Raw genomic sequence first — 19274 nt, 5'->3', positions numbered from 1 at the left:
TACTGTACATGAGAAAAATGTGCCTTTGCATGTGTGCTCTAACTTTTGTGGTGCCTGCTCAAGATTTGTGGTTGTTGAACAGTCTACTTGACTAATTAGTCCTCTAAATTTACCCAGAGGGTTTTCAAGAGCATCATCAGTCTTCCAAAAATTTACGTTTGAGTTCATGAATAATATCATTTAGACTTCAAATTTTCACCTTACATTTGTGGTGCAATCCTCACAGCAGTGAGATAGCTTCGTGGGCTTTCAGGCTCCTCTATAGTGTTCAGCTTTTCAATAGGTGTGAAAGGGATTCTACCAGTAGCTGCCATTGCCAAATTGTGGAAGCCATGGGGAGACATTGTACTCATGTAAAAGTGAAATTTTTGTGTCACAGCAGTACTTGTGTGTTAATTACTTTTATCTCCTGCATACTCTGTGGTAGCTAATAGTGTGTGACACTTTTCTTGCAGGAAGGGCACTGATGAAGCAGACCTTGTACCTTCAAGCCAGGCCAATGTGAAGTGTCCTCAGATTGTGATAAAGTTCTACGAGGAGCGACTGACATGGCACACGTCCAGCCACGATGAGGAGGAAGGAGGCAAGGCTGAGGGTGCAGCCTAAATGTGGACACAGGCAGCACTTGGGGGTGCATTCCAGCAGAGTTACTTCTTCTGGCTCCATAACTAGTTCTAAGACAAACTCCCTTTAGATATTTTAGATCAGTTTTCACTTTTAATCCATAATGCGTGCGCGGGCGCTCGCGCGCGCGCGCGCGCGCACACACACACACACACACACACACACACACACACACACACACACACACAGTTTTAATTGCGCAGAGCACTTGGTAGTGTGAAATTGACACCACACTAAATTTTTCAGTGTTGCCTCTTTTGTGGCTGTGTTTTCAGTAGAGTGCATAATAAAACACACAGAATAGTAACTTGACATTAATGCATTTGAAGTGACTGAAAATGACTTTAAGAGGAAGTGGTGGTAGTGGGAGATCCTCCAGTTGATCAACATGTCTTCTGGAAATTCGTTTATTTTTGCATTTCTCTTTCGTTTTCCTTAGATTTGTCATATTTGCAGTTTTAAATGTTTGAAGTAGCAGTGTTGACACTGCTTGTTGATAGTAAATTGTGTTATTAACTGCAGTACTGTCTCCCACATTTGTAGAAAGGGCATGTTAAGTCTCTGTGTTTATTCAATAGTCTCCACCACACAGTTTCACTTTTTGCATGTATAATTGTCTGCTCTTATTCACAATCCTTCATTCATGTGTTTAGGTTTACAATCAGAATGTTTTATATTAGTGATAATCTTGTATGATAATTGTTTAGTAATGTACAGGTTCCAGTTTGTGCAACTTAATTTCTACTGCTATAATGAAGTGCCCATGTGACCTTCAGTTTTGTTTTAGAGTTTGTCATTGTACGTTGTGAAATGAATGCTCTGAGTATGTGGTATAGTTGAGTGTGTAACATCTCCATAGATTACATTATTCAGTGTGTAAACATAAAATGTTCATCAAGGGAATGCTTATTACAGAGTTTCAGTATATAATTTGTAATATTTCTCCAGCTGTAAGCTTGGCTTGTTTAATTGCTAAGATTCGTGTTATACTAGTAATAAGGATTATTTTTCTGTAAAGTAGTTTTGTTTATGTGATTTGTACATGTGAAGTATGGAGCCAGTAAATTTTTACTATTGGTTTATCTCTTGTTTCAATATTGGCTTGTCATGCTCCCCTCCCCCATTCCTGATCCTCAAATTACTACAGAATTGTATCACTGGTTTGTGACTTAATCTCGCTTTCTTCTTCTTTTTTACATTCTAGAGGTGTGCTAAAGTTTATCTGAGGTGTTTATACTTTTCTTAACATGTACAACGGTGATGTGAAAAGTATGTGGAATCATCAGACGTCATAACTAGCGCAATGAGGTTCCTTTGTCATAACAGGTCATCCTGTGAATAAACATGTAATGCATCAGAGCTCTGGATAGAGGTCTCTGGTGCAGACATTTCTTTGTTGTTTCCATATAGTGATCGTGAAGATGGAAAATTTTGAGGTTCCATCAGTGATTTTAACTTCATAAATAAATTTATGAACGCAAAGGAAATTCATGTCAGATTTTCCAAACACACTGGGGGACTCAGCTCCTTGACATTCAACTGTTGCCAAGTGCACAAACAGGTTTAAATTTCATCACGATAGTTCCGGTGTAGTGGTTGGCCAAGATGCACCACTATTCCAGAAACTAATGCAAGGATTGCCAACTGGAAGTGTGAGAAATGTGTGAAGCTGTGTAGGGATGTCATCTGAAGGGGCAATTGCATAATGGAATTGAATATGAGAAAATTACCTGTTAAATGGGAACTGCAACTTAACTGCAGGACCAGAAACACATTGTAATGGAATTGTCTGAACAGTGTTGGACACATTTTCAGAGCAACCAACAATCTTTCTTGTGGCCACAGATCAAACTTCAGCCCACTACTTTACCCCAGAGACCAGACAACTGTGTGTGAAACATTATGATTCACCACTATCAAAGGAAGCAAAGGCAGTATGGTCAGCTGGAAAGGTCATGGCACCAGTTTTCTGGGATGTGAAAGGGTCCTGCTGATGGATTATCCTCCCACTGGTCAGTTACAAGACATTACCACTATCCTAACCTCCTGGACAAACTATAGCCAAAGATACACAAAGAAAGGCATGGTTTGGCAAGGAAAAAGTTGTCTTTCATGTGCGGGGACACTGTCATTGCCACGGAAGAAATACACAAACTAAAATAGGAATTCTTGCCACATCTGCCTTATTTGCCTGATTTAGCTCCACTAGACTTCCATCTCTTCCCCAAGCTCAAAATTTTCCTTGGTGGAAGAAGATTTTTTGAACTGAAAAACTAGTAGCTGAAGTTGACGTGTGTTTTGCAGGCCTGGAGAAATCTAATTTTGGAGATTGGAATGAATCCTTGGAACATCACTGGACCAAGTTCATTAGTTCACAGGGAGAATACACTGAAACATAAGTGTTGCTAAGGTAAATTGTATCTTTTTATTCCATTCCAAGTACTTTTCATACCATCTTCGTATCCATAGAACACAAATACGCACACTCATAGAACACAAATACTTATGTGACTTCAGTAACATGAACATCCTCTTTCTTTGTCAGAAACTAGTGAGAAAGAACAGTACATGTTAAGGTAAATTCTTGAATTTAACAGCAGTTAAATGGGTTACTGAACATACTTTTGATACCTACTCTGCCAAAAAATACGTTAAAATTGAGTCACAATCTGAGATTCTGCAACTCAAATTTTGTGTTTAAAAACAACCTTCCAGCTGATATGTGTAGGAAATACCTTACAGTAGTAGGCTGTAATTAAATTCACTGCTTACAGTTTTTTAAGTAAATTTTAATATGAGCAGATGACTTGTAGCCAAATGAGGAACGTAACACTTTTTACAATAATGTTAATACAGGGTGTACCAAAAAGAATGACTCAATTTTAACTTGTAATAATATTGAGACAAATGTCACTAGGTAACTGAAACAGTGCTAGAGGTAATTGGCAAGGTCTAGAGTTTCAGAAAAAAATCCGGTAGGTGTCGCTACGAGCGTTGACCTGGAGCATGCAGCCAATCTCGCGCAATATGGCGTTCGCGCAACAGAAGACATATTGTGTTATTGAATTAAGTCGTACTCAGTGTTCGCAGTTCAGCTGGCATTTCATATTCAATTTCATGGTAAACCACCATTACCAAAGAACATTCGACGGTGATATAAACAGTTTGAAGAAACAGGATGTCTGTGAAGGCAAAAGTCCTTTCCGTCCAAGTGTTTCTGAACAAATCCAGTGAGCATTTGACAGGAGCCGCCGCAAGTCGACGTGCATTGCTAGCCGAGAACTCGCATTACCGCGCATGACAGTGTGGCGTGTGGTACGTAGTTGTTTAGCCCTCAGACTGTACCTATTACAACTGGTACAAGCTCTTCAAGATACTGACAAAGTGAAGCGAGTGGACTAGCAATGCTATTCTAGAGGACATGGAAGGTGATACTTTTATGTCACTGTTGATGTTCAGCGATGAGACAACTTTCCATATTAGGGATAAGGTTCAGCGTCATAATGTGCGTATATGGCAGCTCGAAAATCCTCATGAAACAATTGAACACAAACATGATTCACGAAAAGTGAATTTTTTTGTGCTGTTTCGCAAAGCAAGGTTTATGGACCCTACTTTTTTTGAGGAAGAAACTGTAACAGGACAATCGTATCTTGCAATGCTACGGAACTGGTTACTCCCACAACTTGACTCTGACAATTTCATACATCAGCAAGATGGAGCACCACCGCACTGGCACAATGACATGCACAGTTTCCTCAATGCCAACGTGGGACGGGGTGTACAGGACCGCGAGACCAGGCTTCACACTCTTGGCCTCCTAGGTCCTCTGACTTAACACCATGTGGTTTCTTCCTGTGGGCACATGTTAAACAATTTCTTAACATTCCTCCCTTACCTCGTGACATTGACGAACTAAAAACCATAATATCAGCTGCTGTAGCTTCAGTGACAGAAGACACCTTACACTCACTCTGGGGACAAATTCGGCTATCGGCTAGATGTCATCCGTGCAGCCAATGGAGGACATTGAACATTTATGATGGATTTTTATAAAATCCTATATTTTCTGAGTAATTTAGTATGCAATTTGTCAGTGTTAACCCCTTGTTCCTGATAAATAATTCTATTTAAAATCTGGTCATTCTTTTTGGACACCCTATACAGTGACCTATCCACCACACACATGATGGTCATTCCTGATTGAAACTGAAAAGACACATGCACACCTATTAAAATTGTATGTACTGATTAATGATCAAACTTTCCTGTATTTTGAACTCTTCAGAAATCTGATTGACAAAATTTAGCATCTATTCACCTTCTTGAGCTTCAAATTCCAGTGACTAAAAATCCAAGTGTTTCCTGCAGCAACTAGTACATAACAGCTTTATGTGTGTAGCAAGTTGACCATCAGATCATTTAGCACAGATGTTGTTGAGTCGGTATTCTGGAGTGGTATCTGTCCTGAGTAGCGGTAAAGCAGTTTTTCCTGTAATGGCCCCCTGGTTTCTGAGGAAATTAATATTGAATTTTAATGAGAACAGTCTTCACTCATGTCGTTAGTTGTGTTTCAGCAAAGTGAATGTACTGCATTGGATAAAGTTTACAGCTACCATCATGGTATGGATTAAATTCCTGCATGTGAACTTTTTCCCCAAATTTCATCACACATTGTTAAATAGTAAATGTAGGGACAGGGAAATTTCACAAAAATGATAATGCAGACATGGTATTTTTTGTGAAATAATGTGGAATTGACATTTTAACAAAATATCTTGAAATTAGTCATTTCCTTGTATAAAAAACGTTACAAATCTGAGGATGACAGTTCACCAATATTTTAAATTTATTGAATGTTGACATTGTAGTTTGCCCTTCGAGTTGATGTGTAGTCTTAAAATGACAGTTAATTTTGTGCTTAACTAATTATGATATGATGCCAAAAATACCACTGAAATTAGCAAAAGAACAAAACCGAATTTGGCAAAAAATAACACTAAAAAGTGGAAAATAGAACACCAAAATTGGTAAAATAATACAAAGATAAGAAAAAAATATAACAACAAAGTTGTCAAACAGAATTGACAAATAACTAATTTGGCAACAAAATTGTGCTGTATATGACAAGTAGCACCCAAATTCGGAAAATTACATGAAAATTGACAAAAAATTATTTGGCCATAAAATAAAGATTTTTCCTGTTCCCAAAATATATGCCATTCAAAATCACTTATTTTTACGTAGTAGTGTCATTAAAAATCAGTCATTGCAGCAGTAAACTTCTGTATTCTTTGTGTTACAGAACTTTCTTACTAGCTATTGCTCTCTGTGCCAGGACTGAGTTCCAGATAGTATTTGTCATAGAAGCAACTGAAACAGAATATTTTAGAGCACCATGCACATTAAATCAGAGCTGCTGCCTTGCAGGCACACAGACTTCAGATGTGATGCCTGAAAACTCCATTTGCATTCAAAAAGACTATTCTTTCTTCGTGTGAGCCTTGTGTACTCGATTATTTGTGTGAAGCCAAGTGCACTAAATTGACACAGAATTAAATAGTGTATTTTTATGGATTTCTCTCTCTGTCTCCAGAGAGTTGGGGACATTTTGAATTTTTTTTGTGAAAATTTTAATGTAACTAAAACTAAAAAAAACATAACAGGGTCGGCAAAGTGGAATCCATTTCGGTGGCATAATTTTTATGCTGCAGATGCACCATGAAGTGAGTGATCAGCCTGCCTTCCCGTGAATCAATAATGTAAAGAAATTTTTCTTGTTCTACATATGGGAGAATGACGGATTTAAAGGACATGCCATACAGAACTTTCGGGAACTTTCTCGATTTTGCACAGCTCACAAGCCTTTTTTTGAACAATCTGACCAAATTTCCCAAACTGTTCTTGCATACGAGAAAACATCTCTCCTGATTCAGTTTTTGAAGTATACCGTGCTGTGACGGAGTGACTAATGCTGTTCAAATCTTTTTTTTTTCTGCTCAGGGACAGTTTTCATTGCTTGTCCCATTGTTTGTCGATTGGTCTGGCAACAGTTTAATTAGTATTAGTTACACAGTTGAGGTCAAAAGGGCATGGACAGGATTTGAATCCCTACTGTCAGCATGGTAATTACGAACCTTAGCTCTGTGCTATGCTTGCTTGCTCAAAATATGTTTAACAGTACTGGTACAGAAGGTACACCTAAGGCTTCAGTATTGATTTTCTCAGAAACTAAGGGTAATCGTATGAAAAGCCATGAGCCAGCTACTGAGGACAGATCCCTCTACAATATACCTAACACACAAACCTCCACATGTAAGACACTCAGATCGGTACCAAACATTGATAGAATATCAAACAAAACTCCAATTTAGTTCATACTACATGCTGTCATCCAGCAGAACGGGTGTAAACGTTAAAAGTAATACCAGAACTACGGAGCACATCAAAAGCATAACTGTAAGAAACCATCACACCGTATCTGTTGGAAAGTTGGTAGAGCCTTAGAACCTCCTACCAAGGGTCCCGGGTTCAAACCCCAATGACTAAAAATGGTTTTTACTGTATTATGCATGATAGTGTTAAATGGGAAAATGTGTTTATGACATGTAAAAGGTGGCAGTCTGCTTTCGCTTCGTTTCTTTGAAAGTAGTAAACCTATAGAGAACTTTTGTAGTTTCACAGGATATAGAATCAAAACAGAAAAATAAAGAAACAATTACATCACACATGCAGAAGTAATAGTAGTAGTAGTAGTAGTAGTAGTAGTAGTAAACAAAACAATAATATTAATAATAAGTACATAACATTCAACTACCAAAGTGAAGGCAGACTACCAAAGGTACATTGTCACAAAAAAAAAATTGACATCAGCATGGTTTGAACACAGGACCTTTGGCATAACGACTGAATGCTCTACCTTCTCACCCACTTGAGATCGGCAGTCCAATTACTCACAGATACACTTTTTGTGTGCTCCGTAGCTCTGGTTGTACTTTTAATTACCTTTTACACAAGTTCTCCTGGATGACAGCACAAACTAAATCATTGTTTTGGTTCATATACTATCGACATACGTTTGGTACAGCTCTGAGTGTCTGACATCTGGAGGTTGGGGTGTAAGAGTCATCAAAATCCATGATTAACACATGTGGTGGTCCTTTTATAAAAAGTAACTGCATCTTACAGTCTCAAACAGGACTGCTTCTTACAGGTCTTGCCACCTAAGTGTGAGCAAAGACAGAGACAATATACATATAATCCTAAGATTTCAATTATTTACCCAGATAATCATCAAAATGTTCAGTCTTACATAAACTGACTTGTAAATATTACAGAAATCTATGTAAACATTAAGCAAATGGTATAAAATTGGCATATTTATATCATTGTTAATGTAACTACACAAATGTTAAATTTGCATGGAAGTGTTACGTGTTGAGTTGCAGTTGTGATGTGTTCCACTTCATGGGCGATTTGTCACCTCATTGATATATGCATGCCAACTTTCACCTTATAATTGTCTTGTGCATGCCATTCTTGAATCTCTTGCTGTAGTGGACCTGCTATGCAGTGCCATTGGATCGTGACACGTGGCATCTCCACCTTCTGCTGTGGGTGGATATTGAAAAAGATGTCGGATCTATTCAGGCTATTAAATGACATAAACAATTCTGTAGTAAATCTTCTGTATTTCACATGCTGTCATTCTGTGTACAGCTTCTGCTGCAGTTGTGAGTGAACAGGTCTCTCTTAACTAGTAGCTCCAAACAGATCACAACATGTGTAATCTACCAATTTGACTTTTCAGAGAAGAATGACAGTTTTCGTTTTTGATCTTCAGTTGTTTTGTTGTTGACATTATTGCTCGCTCCCTTTGTGGCTTCCAAGGCTCCAGGACACCAAAGCATAAGCGGGCCTCCACAGCATGTGGAAACGTGCACTCGCCGTCGTGCCTTGTCGATTTCCTAAGCTGCCGTCTTTTATATCCATCTACACATATGGCAGACCTCAGCGCACACAGTGGCATGTTCTACACTTAACTACTACCTAAATTATGTTCCTAGTTTCCACAATGTTTTTAGTTGGCCTAAGTTGTTACAAGTGAAACATGTTATTCCGCAGAATCGCCATGTTATACCACACCATTCAATAAAATGGTTGTTCACAAGCTATAAAGATTAATTTTTTTAAAAACTTCTGTTTTGTTTACACATGAAGTGATCAATTTCCACCATATCGGTCATTTCAAATTGTGTATTAGTCTTAACTATTTCCATACGTGACTCCCGTGATGTAGAATTGAGAAAACTGCTGAAATATCAAACAAGAGCTTGCGGCAAGTTGGGAGCACTAGTACTCTTTAATTCAAAACAATACTTCAAGTATGTTGTTAGTGAGTGCCAAGAAAATGTCGTTGCAGTTGGAATATTTTGTAGTATATTTAACCCACTCATTCTCCTCCACCAACTCCCAAATCAGTATCTGGCTTTTTTTTATGACTCACAGTATGTTTTTATTTTTATAGTCTGGGTTCTCACTGCCAGTCTTTCCTTTCAGCACAGCATTGTTTCCTCTTTTATTTGTATATATTTTGATTCTTATCTCTTTCAATTTTGCCACCCTATAGTGCCCTCCAGTACCACGGAAGTCATTTTCTGATATCTCATGTCCTATCAAGTTTCCCCCTCCAAGTTACTATTACCCACATATTCCTTTACTTGCTGGTCGTTTGAAGAACCACCTCATCTCTTATCAGTCTACTTAACTTTCAAATGTAGCACATTTCAGATGCTTAAATTTCCTTTCCACCTTCACTGTGGATAGCAGTGTCATCTGAGATCCTATCACTGATACACTCAACCCTGAATTTTAATCCCACTTCTGGATCGTTATTTCTTTTATTTGATTATTCAGTATAAAGATTGAACAGTAGCAGAGAAAGGCTGCTTCCTTACCTTTCTCCATGTTTAGTAGGAGCGCATCTCTCTTGGTCTTTCTTCATGTTCCCTAATAGTTCTTATACATAAGAGCCCATTAAAGCCCAAATGGTAAATTCCACTTTCTACATATTTTTTAATAAGGTCAGGACCGTGTTCAGCATGTGGCATTATGTTAATAGCACAAATGGTGTAACTTCCATAATAACTGTCATTGGTAGCAGGTCAAGTAGCTTCTGTTAAGTACACACATCTGACAGCTGTAGTGCAGTTGGGAGCTAGACCACTTTGCTGCTACTGTTTTGAGCTTTCTTAGTTTGGTGTGGATGTTAGATCTGCTGACTGTTACAATAATAGCATTTTACTTTGAATTGTGTGTAGTGTGATTCACCAGAGTGATAGTGGGAGAAACAGCATCAGGGAACCAGTCATATGGGATGGTAAGGGCTGCAATAAATGTAAATAAATTTTACACAGTTTCATGGTCTGATAAAACAGAAAACACCACTATCTCATCGACCAACAAAAGGCAGTAAAAATAAAAAACTCCAACTAACATTAATGTGACCATTGATAGAAAAAATGATACAGTATGCCATTCGCAATCTCTGATGATAGAACGATCCAAGCCATCAAAAAGATAAAACTTTCAGGGCATCTATGTGAATGTAATATGGCAATAAAGTTTCTGGTTTCTGATAACAAAATCGCAGAAGAAAAATGGTAATAGTACTTGATCGCATAGCGTCATCCCCTTCGTATCGATCACACTACATGATTCCACAACCGACACTGAAAATTCACCAGAAAACTTGTTTATTGAACTGCTCTGTAATCTGTGCACAGTTCATGTTCAAAGTCAAGGAAAAGAGCTAGTTTCAGAAAACTGAGTTTTTCTTGCATTTCTACACTCCATTCGAGGACACTTTTGTGTTCACTGTGATACTTTCACAAATAAACTCAAGCATTCAACAGAGGAACAAGAAGAGAGACAGCATCAATAAGATCATGAGCTACATATACGTAAGGACTGAAAATCAATACTAACCGAAGAAAGAAGAGGGAGGAGTATATAGAAGGGCTGTACAAGGCCAATGTACTTGAAGGTGACATAAAAGGAAAGAGGACATGGATGAGATGAGAAATATGATACTGCAAGAATCTGATAGAGCACGAAAGGCCTAAATCGAAACATGGCCATTGAATTACATGGCATTCCATAAGAATTAGTGATTTACTTGGTAGGGCCAGCCACGACAAAGCTATTCCACCTGGTATGTAAGGTGTATGAGGCAGCTGAAATACCCTCAGGCTTCAACAAGAATGTATTACAGAGGTCACTCGGAAAGTACGGTCCAAATCACCGTAACTAATAGAATGTCATGTGAATATTGAAATACGCATATGCACAGATTCCCAGCATACCTCGCTAGTAAAATGAGACCATTTGCATTGATGTTGTCTCAGTGTGCTCTTTATTGTCAGTTCAAAATGTTGAAAACAGTTGATCACCCCACCAACTGTGAAATACAGCCAGTGATTCATTTTTGACACATCATCACCAGTCAAAGTTAAGGCCAAGCAAACAACGCCAATGCACAAGGTTATAGCAACAGAGTGTTGGCATAGAGAGGGAGTCTTGTTAGTCGAGTTTATGCTGCAAGGGACGACAATAAATGTAGCCACTTACTGCACTACCCTGAATAAACTTTGATGTGTGATAATCAATGTGACACCTGAAGTTTTGTTGCACCATGACAATGCCAGTCCCCATTCTGGCATTCACACTCAAAATTTGATCAGATCTTTTGGATGGGGATAGCGTGTCCACATACTGTACAATCCAGACTTGGCGCCAAGTGATTTTCGCTTGTCCGCTACCTAAAGGAGTTTCTTGGAGGGAAGTGCTTTGCAAAATGGGATGAGATGAAAGAAACAGTTAAAGAGTGGTCATCCTCACAGGCAGCAACGTCTGTAACTTTGAGATTCAAAAGCTGGTGGACTGCTATGACATATGTTTAAGCAATTATAGAAACTATGTAGAAAAATAAAGGAATAGCTAAGGAACCAAATATAAATACTTATTTGAAACAAAAATCTGTTTTTATGTTATATAAGAAATTGCACCTTTCTTGCTGGATAAACCTCATGATTCTAATTTCGAAGGAAGCACGTGCTGACATGCTAGTATAACTGAACTATAAGTTGACTAAGCCATGGTTGCAGCATAATAACATGAGTAGAAACCAAATTTGGGGAAAATAAGTTTGGATTCGGGGGAAATGTAGGAACACACAAGGCAATATTGACCGTATAACATCTCTTAGAAGACAGATTTTTGGCAATGTTGAATGGAACACATTCTTTCAAATTCTAAAGGCAGCAAGGGTAAAATACTGGGAGCAAAAGGTTTATAGAACTTGTACAGAAACCAGATACAGTTGTGAGAGATGAGTGGCATGAAGGGGAAACAGTAGTTGAGACAGGAGTGAGACAGGGCTCTAGTCTATCCCTGATGTTATTCAATCTGTACACTGAGCAAGCATTGAAGGAAACCAAAGAAAAATTTGGAGGAGGATGAACATTCAGAGAGAAGAAGTAGAAACTTTGAGGTTTGCCAATGACATTGCAATTGTGTCAGAGAGGCAAAGGACTTGGAACTGCAGTTGAAAAGAATGAATAGTGCCTTGAAAGGAGGATATTAGATGAACATCAACAAAAGCAAAACAACAGTAACGGAATGTAGTCAAATTAAATTGGAATGCTGAGCTGATTAGGTTTGGAAACAAGACATCAAAAGTAGATGAGATTCGCTGTTTACGCAGTAAAATAAGTGATGATGATCAAAATAGAGAGGATGTAAAATGTAGGCTGGCAATGGCAAGGAAAGCACTTCTGAGGAAGATAAATTCTTTTTAACATCAAATGTTAGAAAAAGAAAGTCTTTTCTGAAGATATTTGCCTAGAGTGTAACCTTGTATAGAAGTGAAACATGGATGATAAGCAGTTCAGAGAAGAAGAGAATAGAAGCTTTTGAAATGTGGTGCTACGGGAAGAATGCCAAAGATTAGGTGGGTAGATCATGTAATCAACAAGGTGGTACTGAATATAGCTGGGGAGTGACATTCTGTCTATTTCAAATAAATGAAGGAGATAGAGATCAGAATATTTGTGTTATTAGCTTTGCAAGTTGAACATTGTCACAATGTGAATGTGGATATTCAGCCACAGAGTTGGAAACATTAGCAATATGCTTCAACTACATTCCAGTTTCTTTGTTTTTTAGGCCATCAAAGATGAGCAACTTTGTATGAGACAGTACCTGTGGTCACAGACATGTTTGACTAGCAAGAGAGTTATTAGATTTTGTTGTAGAATCTTTGAAGATATTTTGAGCTCAAACATGGATCAGGACAGCCAGATTGTTGTTGTTGTTGTGGTCTTCAGTCCTGAGACTGGTTTGATGCAGCTCTCCATGCTACTCTATCCTGTGCAAGCTTCTTCATCTCCCAGTACTTACTGCAACCTACATCCTTCTGAATCTGCTTAGTGTATTCATTTCTTGGTCTCCCTCTACGATTTTTACCCTCCACACTGCCCTCCAATCCCAAACTTGTGATCCCCTGATGCCTCAGAACATGTCCTACCAACCGACCCCTTCTTCTAGTCAAGTTGCGCCGCAAACTCCACTTCTCCCCAATTCTATTCAATACCTCCTCATTAGTTATGTGATCCACCCATCTAATCTTCAGCATTCTTCTGTAGCACCACATTTCGAGAGCTTCTATTCTCTTCTTGCCTAAACTATTTACTGTCCATGTTTCACTTCCATACAGGGCTACACTCCATATAAATACTTTCAGAAATGACTTCCTGACACTTAAATCTATACTCGATGTTAACAAATTTCTCTTCTTCAGAAACACTTTCCATGCCATTGCCAGTCTACACTTTATATCCTCTCTACTTCGACCATCATCAGTTATTTTGCTCCCCAAATAGCAAAACTCTTTTACTACTTTAAGTATCTCATTTCCTAATCTAATTACCTCAGCATCACCCGATTTAATTCGACTACATTCCATTATCCTCGTTTAGCTTTTGTTGATGTTCATCTTATATCCTCCTTTCAAGACACTGTCCATTCTGACAGCCAGGTAGATGCAGTATTTCTCGATTTCTGAAAAGCATTTGACTTGGCACCACACCTACATTTATTATCAAAAGTATGATCATATGGGGTTGTTGTTGTTGGTGGTGGTCTTCAGTTCAGAGATTGGTTTGATGCAGCTCTCCATGCTACTCTATCTCCTGTGCAAGCTTTTTCATCTCCAAGTACCTAATGCAACCTACACCCCTCTGAATCTGCTTAGTGTATACATCTCTTGGTTTCTCTCTACAATTTTTACCCTCCATGCTGCCCTCCAATACTAAATTGGTGATCTCTTGATGCCTCAGAACGTGTCCTACCAACCGATCCTTTCTTCTAGTATAGTTGTGCTGTAAATTCCTCTTCTCCCCAATTTTATTCAATATCTCTTCATTAGTTATGTGATCTACTCATGTAATCTTCAGCATTCTTCCCTAGCACCACATTTCAAAAACTTCTATTCTCTTCTTCTCTGAACTGTTTATCTTCCATGTTTCACTTCCATACATGGCTACACTCCACACAAATACTTTCAGAAAAGACTTCCTGACACTTAAATCTATACTCAATGTTAACAAATTTCTCTTCTTCTGAAACACGTTCCTTGCCATTGCTGGTCTACATTTTATGTCCTCTCTACTTCGACCATCATCAGTTATTTTGCTCCCCAAATAGCAAAACTCGTCTACTACTTTAAGTGTCTCATTTCCTATCCTAATTTACTCACTATCACCTGATTTAATTTGACTACATTCCATTATTCTCATTTTGCTTTTTTTGATGTTCATCTAGTATCTTCCTTTCAAGACATTTCCCATTCTGCTCAACTGCTCTTCCAGGTTCTTTGCTGTCTCTGACAGAATTAGAGTGTCATCGGCAAACCTCAAGTTTTTATTTCTTCTACATGGATTTTAATTCCTACTCCAATTTTGTTTTTGCTTCCTTTATTGCTTTCTCAATATACAGATTGAATAACTTTGAGGATAGGCTACAACCTTGTCTCACTCTCTTCTCAACCACTGCTTCCCTTTTGTGCAGCATCTATCATACCCCTAGTGATATATGCCTCTACATTCTTACATCTGTCCTCTAGCCATCCCTGCTTAGGCATTTTGCACTTCCTGCCGATCTCATTTTTGAGACATTTGTATTCCTCTTTGCTTGCTTTATTTACAGCATTTTTATATTTCTCCTTTCATCAGTTAAATTCAATGGGGTAAATTCATATGGGGTTTCAGATGAAAAATGTGACTGGACTGAGCATTTATTGGTAGGGAGTACACAGCATGCTATCTTGGCCATGTAGTGATCTGTGCCATTCATGGAAAGGCGTGTATCGTGTACATCAGATATAGAGCTCAGATGTGCATGATCACAATTAGTTGGTGAACATACTGTGGGAAAGTATTACTCAACAGGTGTGGAGTCTACTTGCTGGGAACATTTGTAACATCTGTAGAGCAAGAAGGAATGAAGGAGCTCTGGTACCACGGAGAATTTCTGGCACCAAGGAAGATGAATGTGATGTATATAAGCAATTGTTGTTATATACTATTTACAGAATTGTAATGAGAATTCTTTAAAACAGTAATATTAGTTGGTTCTGGGAGTAGTAACTCCCACGTAATGTTGTTTATGAAAGTTTGTGACATTATAAGGAGTTAACTGGCATCAATCTACACTTTATTTAAGCAGAGAAGCAGTGTTTCGTTCTGTAGCCACTTCACGTGTAGAAATCTGCACGGAAGAAAGAAGTTCGATGCTGAGGAAGAAGAGGGCGCAGCAAAGCTGGATCTCAAGATAAATCATAAGAGCTGCAAGGCTGAATCTCTACATCAATCTAATAAGGGGGTGTTAAAGTGGCGGTGCCAGGTGTAACTGCATGGAGTAATAGTAAATAATGATATTATTGCTATAAATGTGCAGAAATCTAAAATTGTGGACTTCACAAAAAAGCATAGTTTCCTATAAATATAATATTAATCAGTGGCAGTTGGAATCTGTAAAAAAATACTTGGTAAAATAAATGTAAATGTTGTGTGACTAGGGACATGAAATGGAATGATCACATAGGCTCAGTTGTGGGTGATAGAGGTGGTAGACTTCAGCTTATTGGTAGAATACTAGGGATATGCAGTTAGTCTACAAAAGAGATTGCATACGGGACACTTGTGTGACCCTTTGTGGAATATTGCTCACATCTGAGGGAATTGTATCATATTGGATTAACACAGAGCACTTAGCCTGTGCAAAAGAAGGGCAGCACAAATTGTTACAGGTTTGGTGACTTGCAGGAGAGTGTCACAGAGGTAGTCAAGAACTAAACTGTCACTCTCTTGAAGATAGAAGTAAACTATCCTGAGAAAGTCTACTAACAAAGCTTCAAGAACAGGCTTAAAATGTAACTACAGGAATATATTAAAACTCCTTCATACTGCTCCCGTAAGGATCATGAGGATAAAATTAGGTTAATTACAGCATGCACAGACATATTTAAGTATTCATTCTTACCCTGCTTCATACCCAAACAGGATGGGAAAAAGTACTAATAATCAGTACAATGGGATGGATATACCCTCTAGATAGAATTTCTGAAAAATCTCAGTTGCCAGATACCGGAAGAATTGTTAAATCTTACTTAGTAAAACTGAATAATATTCGTCACCCTACATATCGCTCTCATCAAGGAAAAAAGACTGATAAAATGACATATTGAAGCTTATAAGCTGTTTTTCCCATACTGCAACTATGAAAGAACAGGAAGGAAGTGTATCTTCCTATCTCAAGCAAATTGAAAATCGGAAACTTGTATCTATATTTTATTTTGTCACAAATATTTGTACATTCATAAATGAGTTGAAATCAATTTAACAATGAGAAGTATAATGCATTCAAACATGAAATTATAGTATAATAACATTTTATATACACTTTTGCATACGCATGAAATGTGTCTTATCTCACCACATGAGTTTATATTTCACATAATAAATGTTTCATTGCCCATGAACTTGCTTTGAATCTCTAGTACTTGCTTTGTTATGTGCTGCACAATAGATAGCAGTGTATGACACGTTGTATGTCACACACATACCAAACACTTGTCCAACTACTTCAGCAGTCTGTCACAGTTCATCCATATATTTTGTATTCACTGCCACTTGCAATAAATAAACATTAAATTACTGCACAGGAGGTTTACATGCCGATGTTTGGTGTGAAGAACAAATACATGATTCTCATAGAATGCTGTTTATTCTTTTATTAATAATCGCAAGTTGGTTTAAAAAGTTATTTCTTCCATAAGGTAACACAATTAAGTTTTATTTCACATTTGGAAACAGGTGCTTTAAAGGCAGTTTCAAAAGTCAAATTTCAACTGTCATTGAATTAGTTAATTAATGAATTGCTTCATATCAAAGATTAAACAATGGAGGAAACCATTTTAAAATTGTAGTAGAGAAAATTACTCATTCTACGGTATATCTCTCTATAATGAAAGCAAACACTACATGTAAGAAATAATTAAATGTATATGCCTATTTTGCATAATTCATTGAGGAAAAGTAGCCTTCATTAGGTGTACTGGCCTGAAAACAGTCACAAAGGAATTGCTGCAATGTGTCAACTAGCCCTAATCTCACCAGGTGTGTGTAGTCTGAAAAATTTCAGCCTGAAAAATGCTCAATGTTTTAACAACAGTTCTATTTTTGTTCGCACCCTTTAACATTTTGGCAATAATTCACTGATGAAAGCTCTCAGTTTACTTCTTTCTTTTGCAAAAGTTCTGCAGCCAGCACACAGCTACTGATGTATGGAGCCAAACAAAATTTCAGTTATAGATCTCTCTTGTGGAGTAACTCACTTTTTCACTGACCTATCTTTATTTGGTCCAAAGCAGCTTTGTACTCTGAATATCATAGCTGGGCACTTTTTTTCTTAAGCAAGTTGCCCAAGGACTGAGACTTTTGTTTTACAAACTTTCTATGAAAGCTGCACATTCTTAAGAATGATTTCAACTGCTGTCTGTTTCTGGGATCAGTAATTAGGACAATTGTTTTGATTTGATCTGTTTTTTATATATAAAATATTCACCAGTTATCAAACGTCTCAGAATTTTTGTTTGCTTTACACAGTCCTGCTGACATTTTTAGTTAGTTGCCCTTGAGCCACAAACATGATAATGGAAGACTAGAACCACTCACCATTGTGCAAACGAAGTCTCATATATTTTATCACCATTTTCAGGAGCAATGGGTCTTACTCAAACAACTAACAAAATTCTCATGAAAGAACAAAGCAAGAGGTAACATATTCTCATAGTGCTATGGTAAAAAAGAAGCTGCAAGTCAGAAAGGAGACTCATGAATGGAACAGGGGAACTCATGTTTTATTCCCAGATGTTTATTGACAGTACGGCAGTATTTCTTGAAAGAAACACCTTTTGTTGGACGACATCACGAGCTGCCCGGGTCGACTTACGCGCGCGCGCCATATTGGATCGATCTGATTGGCTGCCGATGATGTCATCGTGCCTATATAAGCGAGAGACCGTAACAGCCCCGGCAGTCAGTGAACTCCTGATGACGATGGCGGAGATGGCCATCGAAAGCTCGAGCATTTTATTTGAATTGACGCGGCTGGAAAACCGAGAACGTTTTATTCACGTATGCCGTCGCGAAAGACTCCGAGGACACACCAGTAAGTAATTGGAGAATAATTTGTACAGGAACTATTACGCTTGTGCTAAATGTAGGCAATGGAATATGTGCCCTGAAGCAGCTAATCCCACCCAACAAGAAATTAGACATCTAACATGTCAGTGCTAAGTCACTTGTGGATGCTATTGGTCATTGGTCTGTTGTGGGAATATTGACCACTGTTTCACAGTAAGAATTTACACAAATTTGGTGCAGTGCAGCACTGTGAGACGTGACTGTGATGTAGGGGCAGAAGGGGATGAGTGCCATCAAGATATCATGTGAGAGCAGTACCGGTGTGTACTGTTCTGCATTCTATTAGCTCTGACAGAATGTACCAGATTACAAGGGATTCATACTGGAAATGATGATTTCAAATGACAGTTATGAGGAACCAGTGATACTGAGTATCTGTCTCAACTCATGTCTGGAAGTCACTAAGTTATGAGGCAGTAGTTGCCCCAAAGAAATGACACTAGTTGTTTGGGACATTTTCCAAATGCACCTACACTACACAGTCAACTGCATCACACAAGCATATTGAGCAGAGTCACACATAAAAGGCCTTCAGCCACTGCTGCCCACAGATTTGTTGTATTACAGTGGGTTAAGAAACACTAGCTATGAGGTGCAGACGGCTGAAAAGATGTTCTCCAGTAAGAGGAATCACATTTCAAGGCATGCACAATCAGGGCCCATTCAATAACGTTTCTTTCAAGTGACATAACATTTGGTGGTCCTCTCTCAAACTATAGTTCCCTTTTTGTGGGCCTCTGTAAGACCTTTAAAAGTACTATCTAAATCTAGTGACTGTGAAAATGGGTTGTTTCTTCTTTTAAAATAAGTACTGCATGCATGTTC

The 19274-nt window shown here is 38.1% G+C and overlaps 1 protein-coding gene across 3 annotated transcripts in view; it reads left to right on the top strand.

Moving 5' to 3' along the window:
• The window catches only part of LOC126215030 (chromobox protein homolog 1-like), a 34972-nt gene extending 33266 nt beyond the window's left edge, over positions 1-1706 (top strand). For all 3 annotated transcript variants that reach the window (XM_049941660.1, XM_049941662.1, XM_049941661.1), the window contains exon 6: positions 456-1706. In XM_049941660.1, the coding sequence (XP_049797617.1) occupies positions 456-606 (151 nt within the window). In that variant the 3' untranslated portion in view covers positions 607-1706. The remainder of the gene's footprint in view (positions 1-455) is intronic.
• Positions 1707-19274: the final 17568 nt, after the last annotated feature.

Source organism: Schistocerca nitens, chromosome 12 (assembly GCF_023898315.1).
Source record: "Schistocerca nitens isolate TAMUIC-IGC-003100 chromosome 12, iqSchNite1.1, whole genome shotgun sequence".
NCBI classification, from domain to species: Eukaryota; Metazoa; Arthropoda; class Insecta; order Orthoptera; family Acrididae; genus Schistocerca; species Schistocerca nitens.
This window is presented reverse-complemented; position numbering and strand designations above follow the sequence as displayed.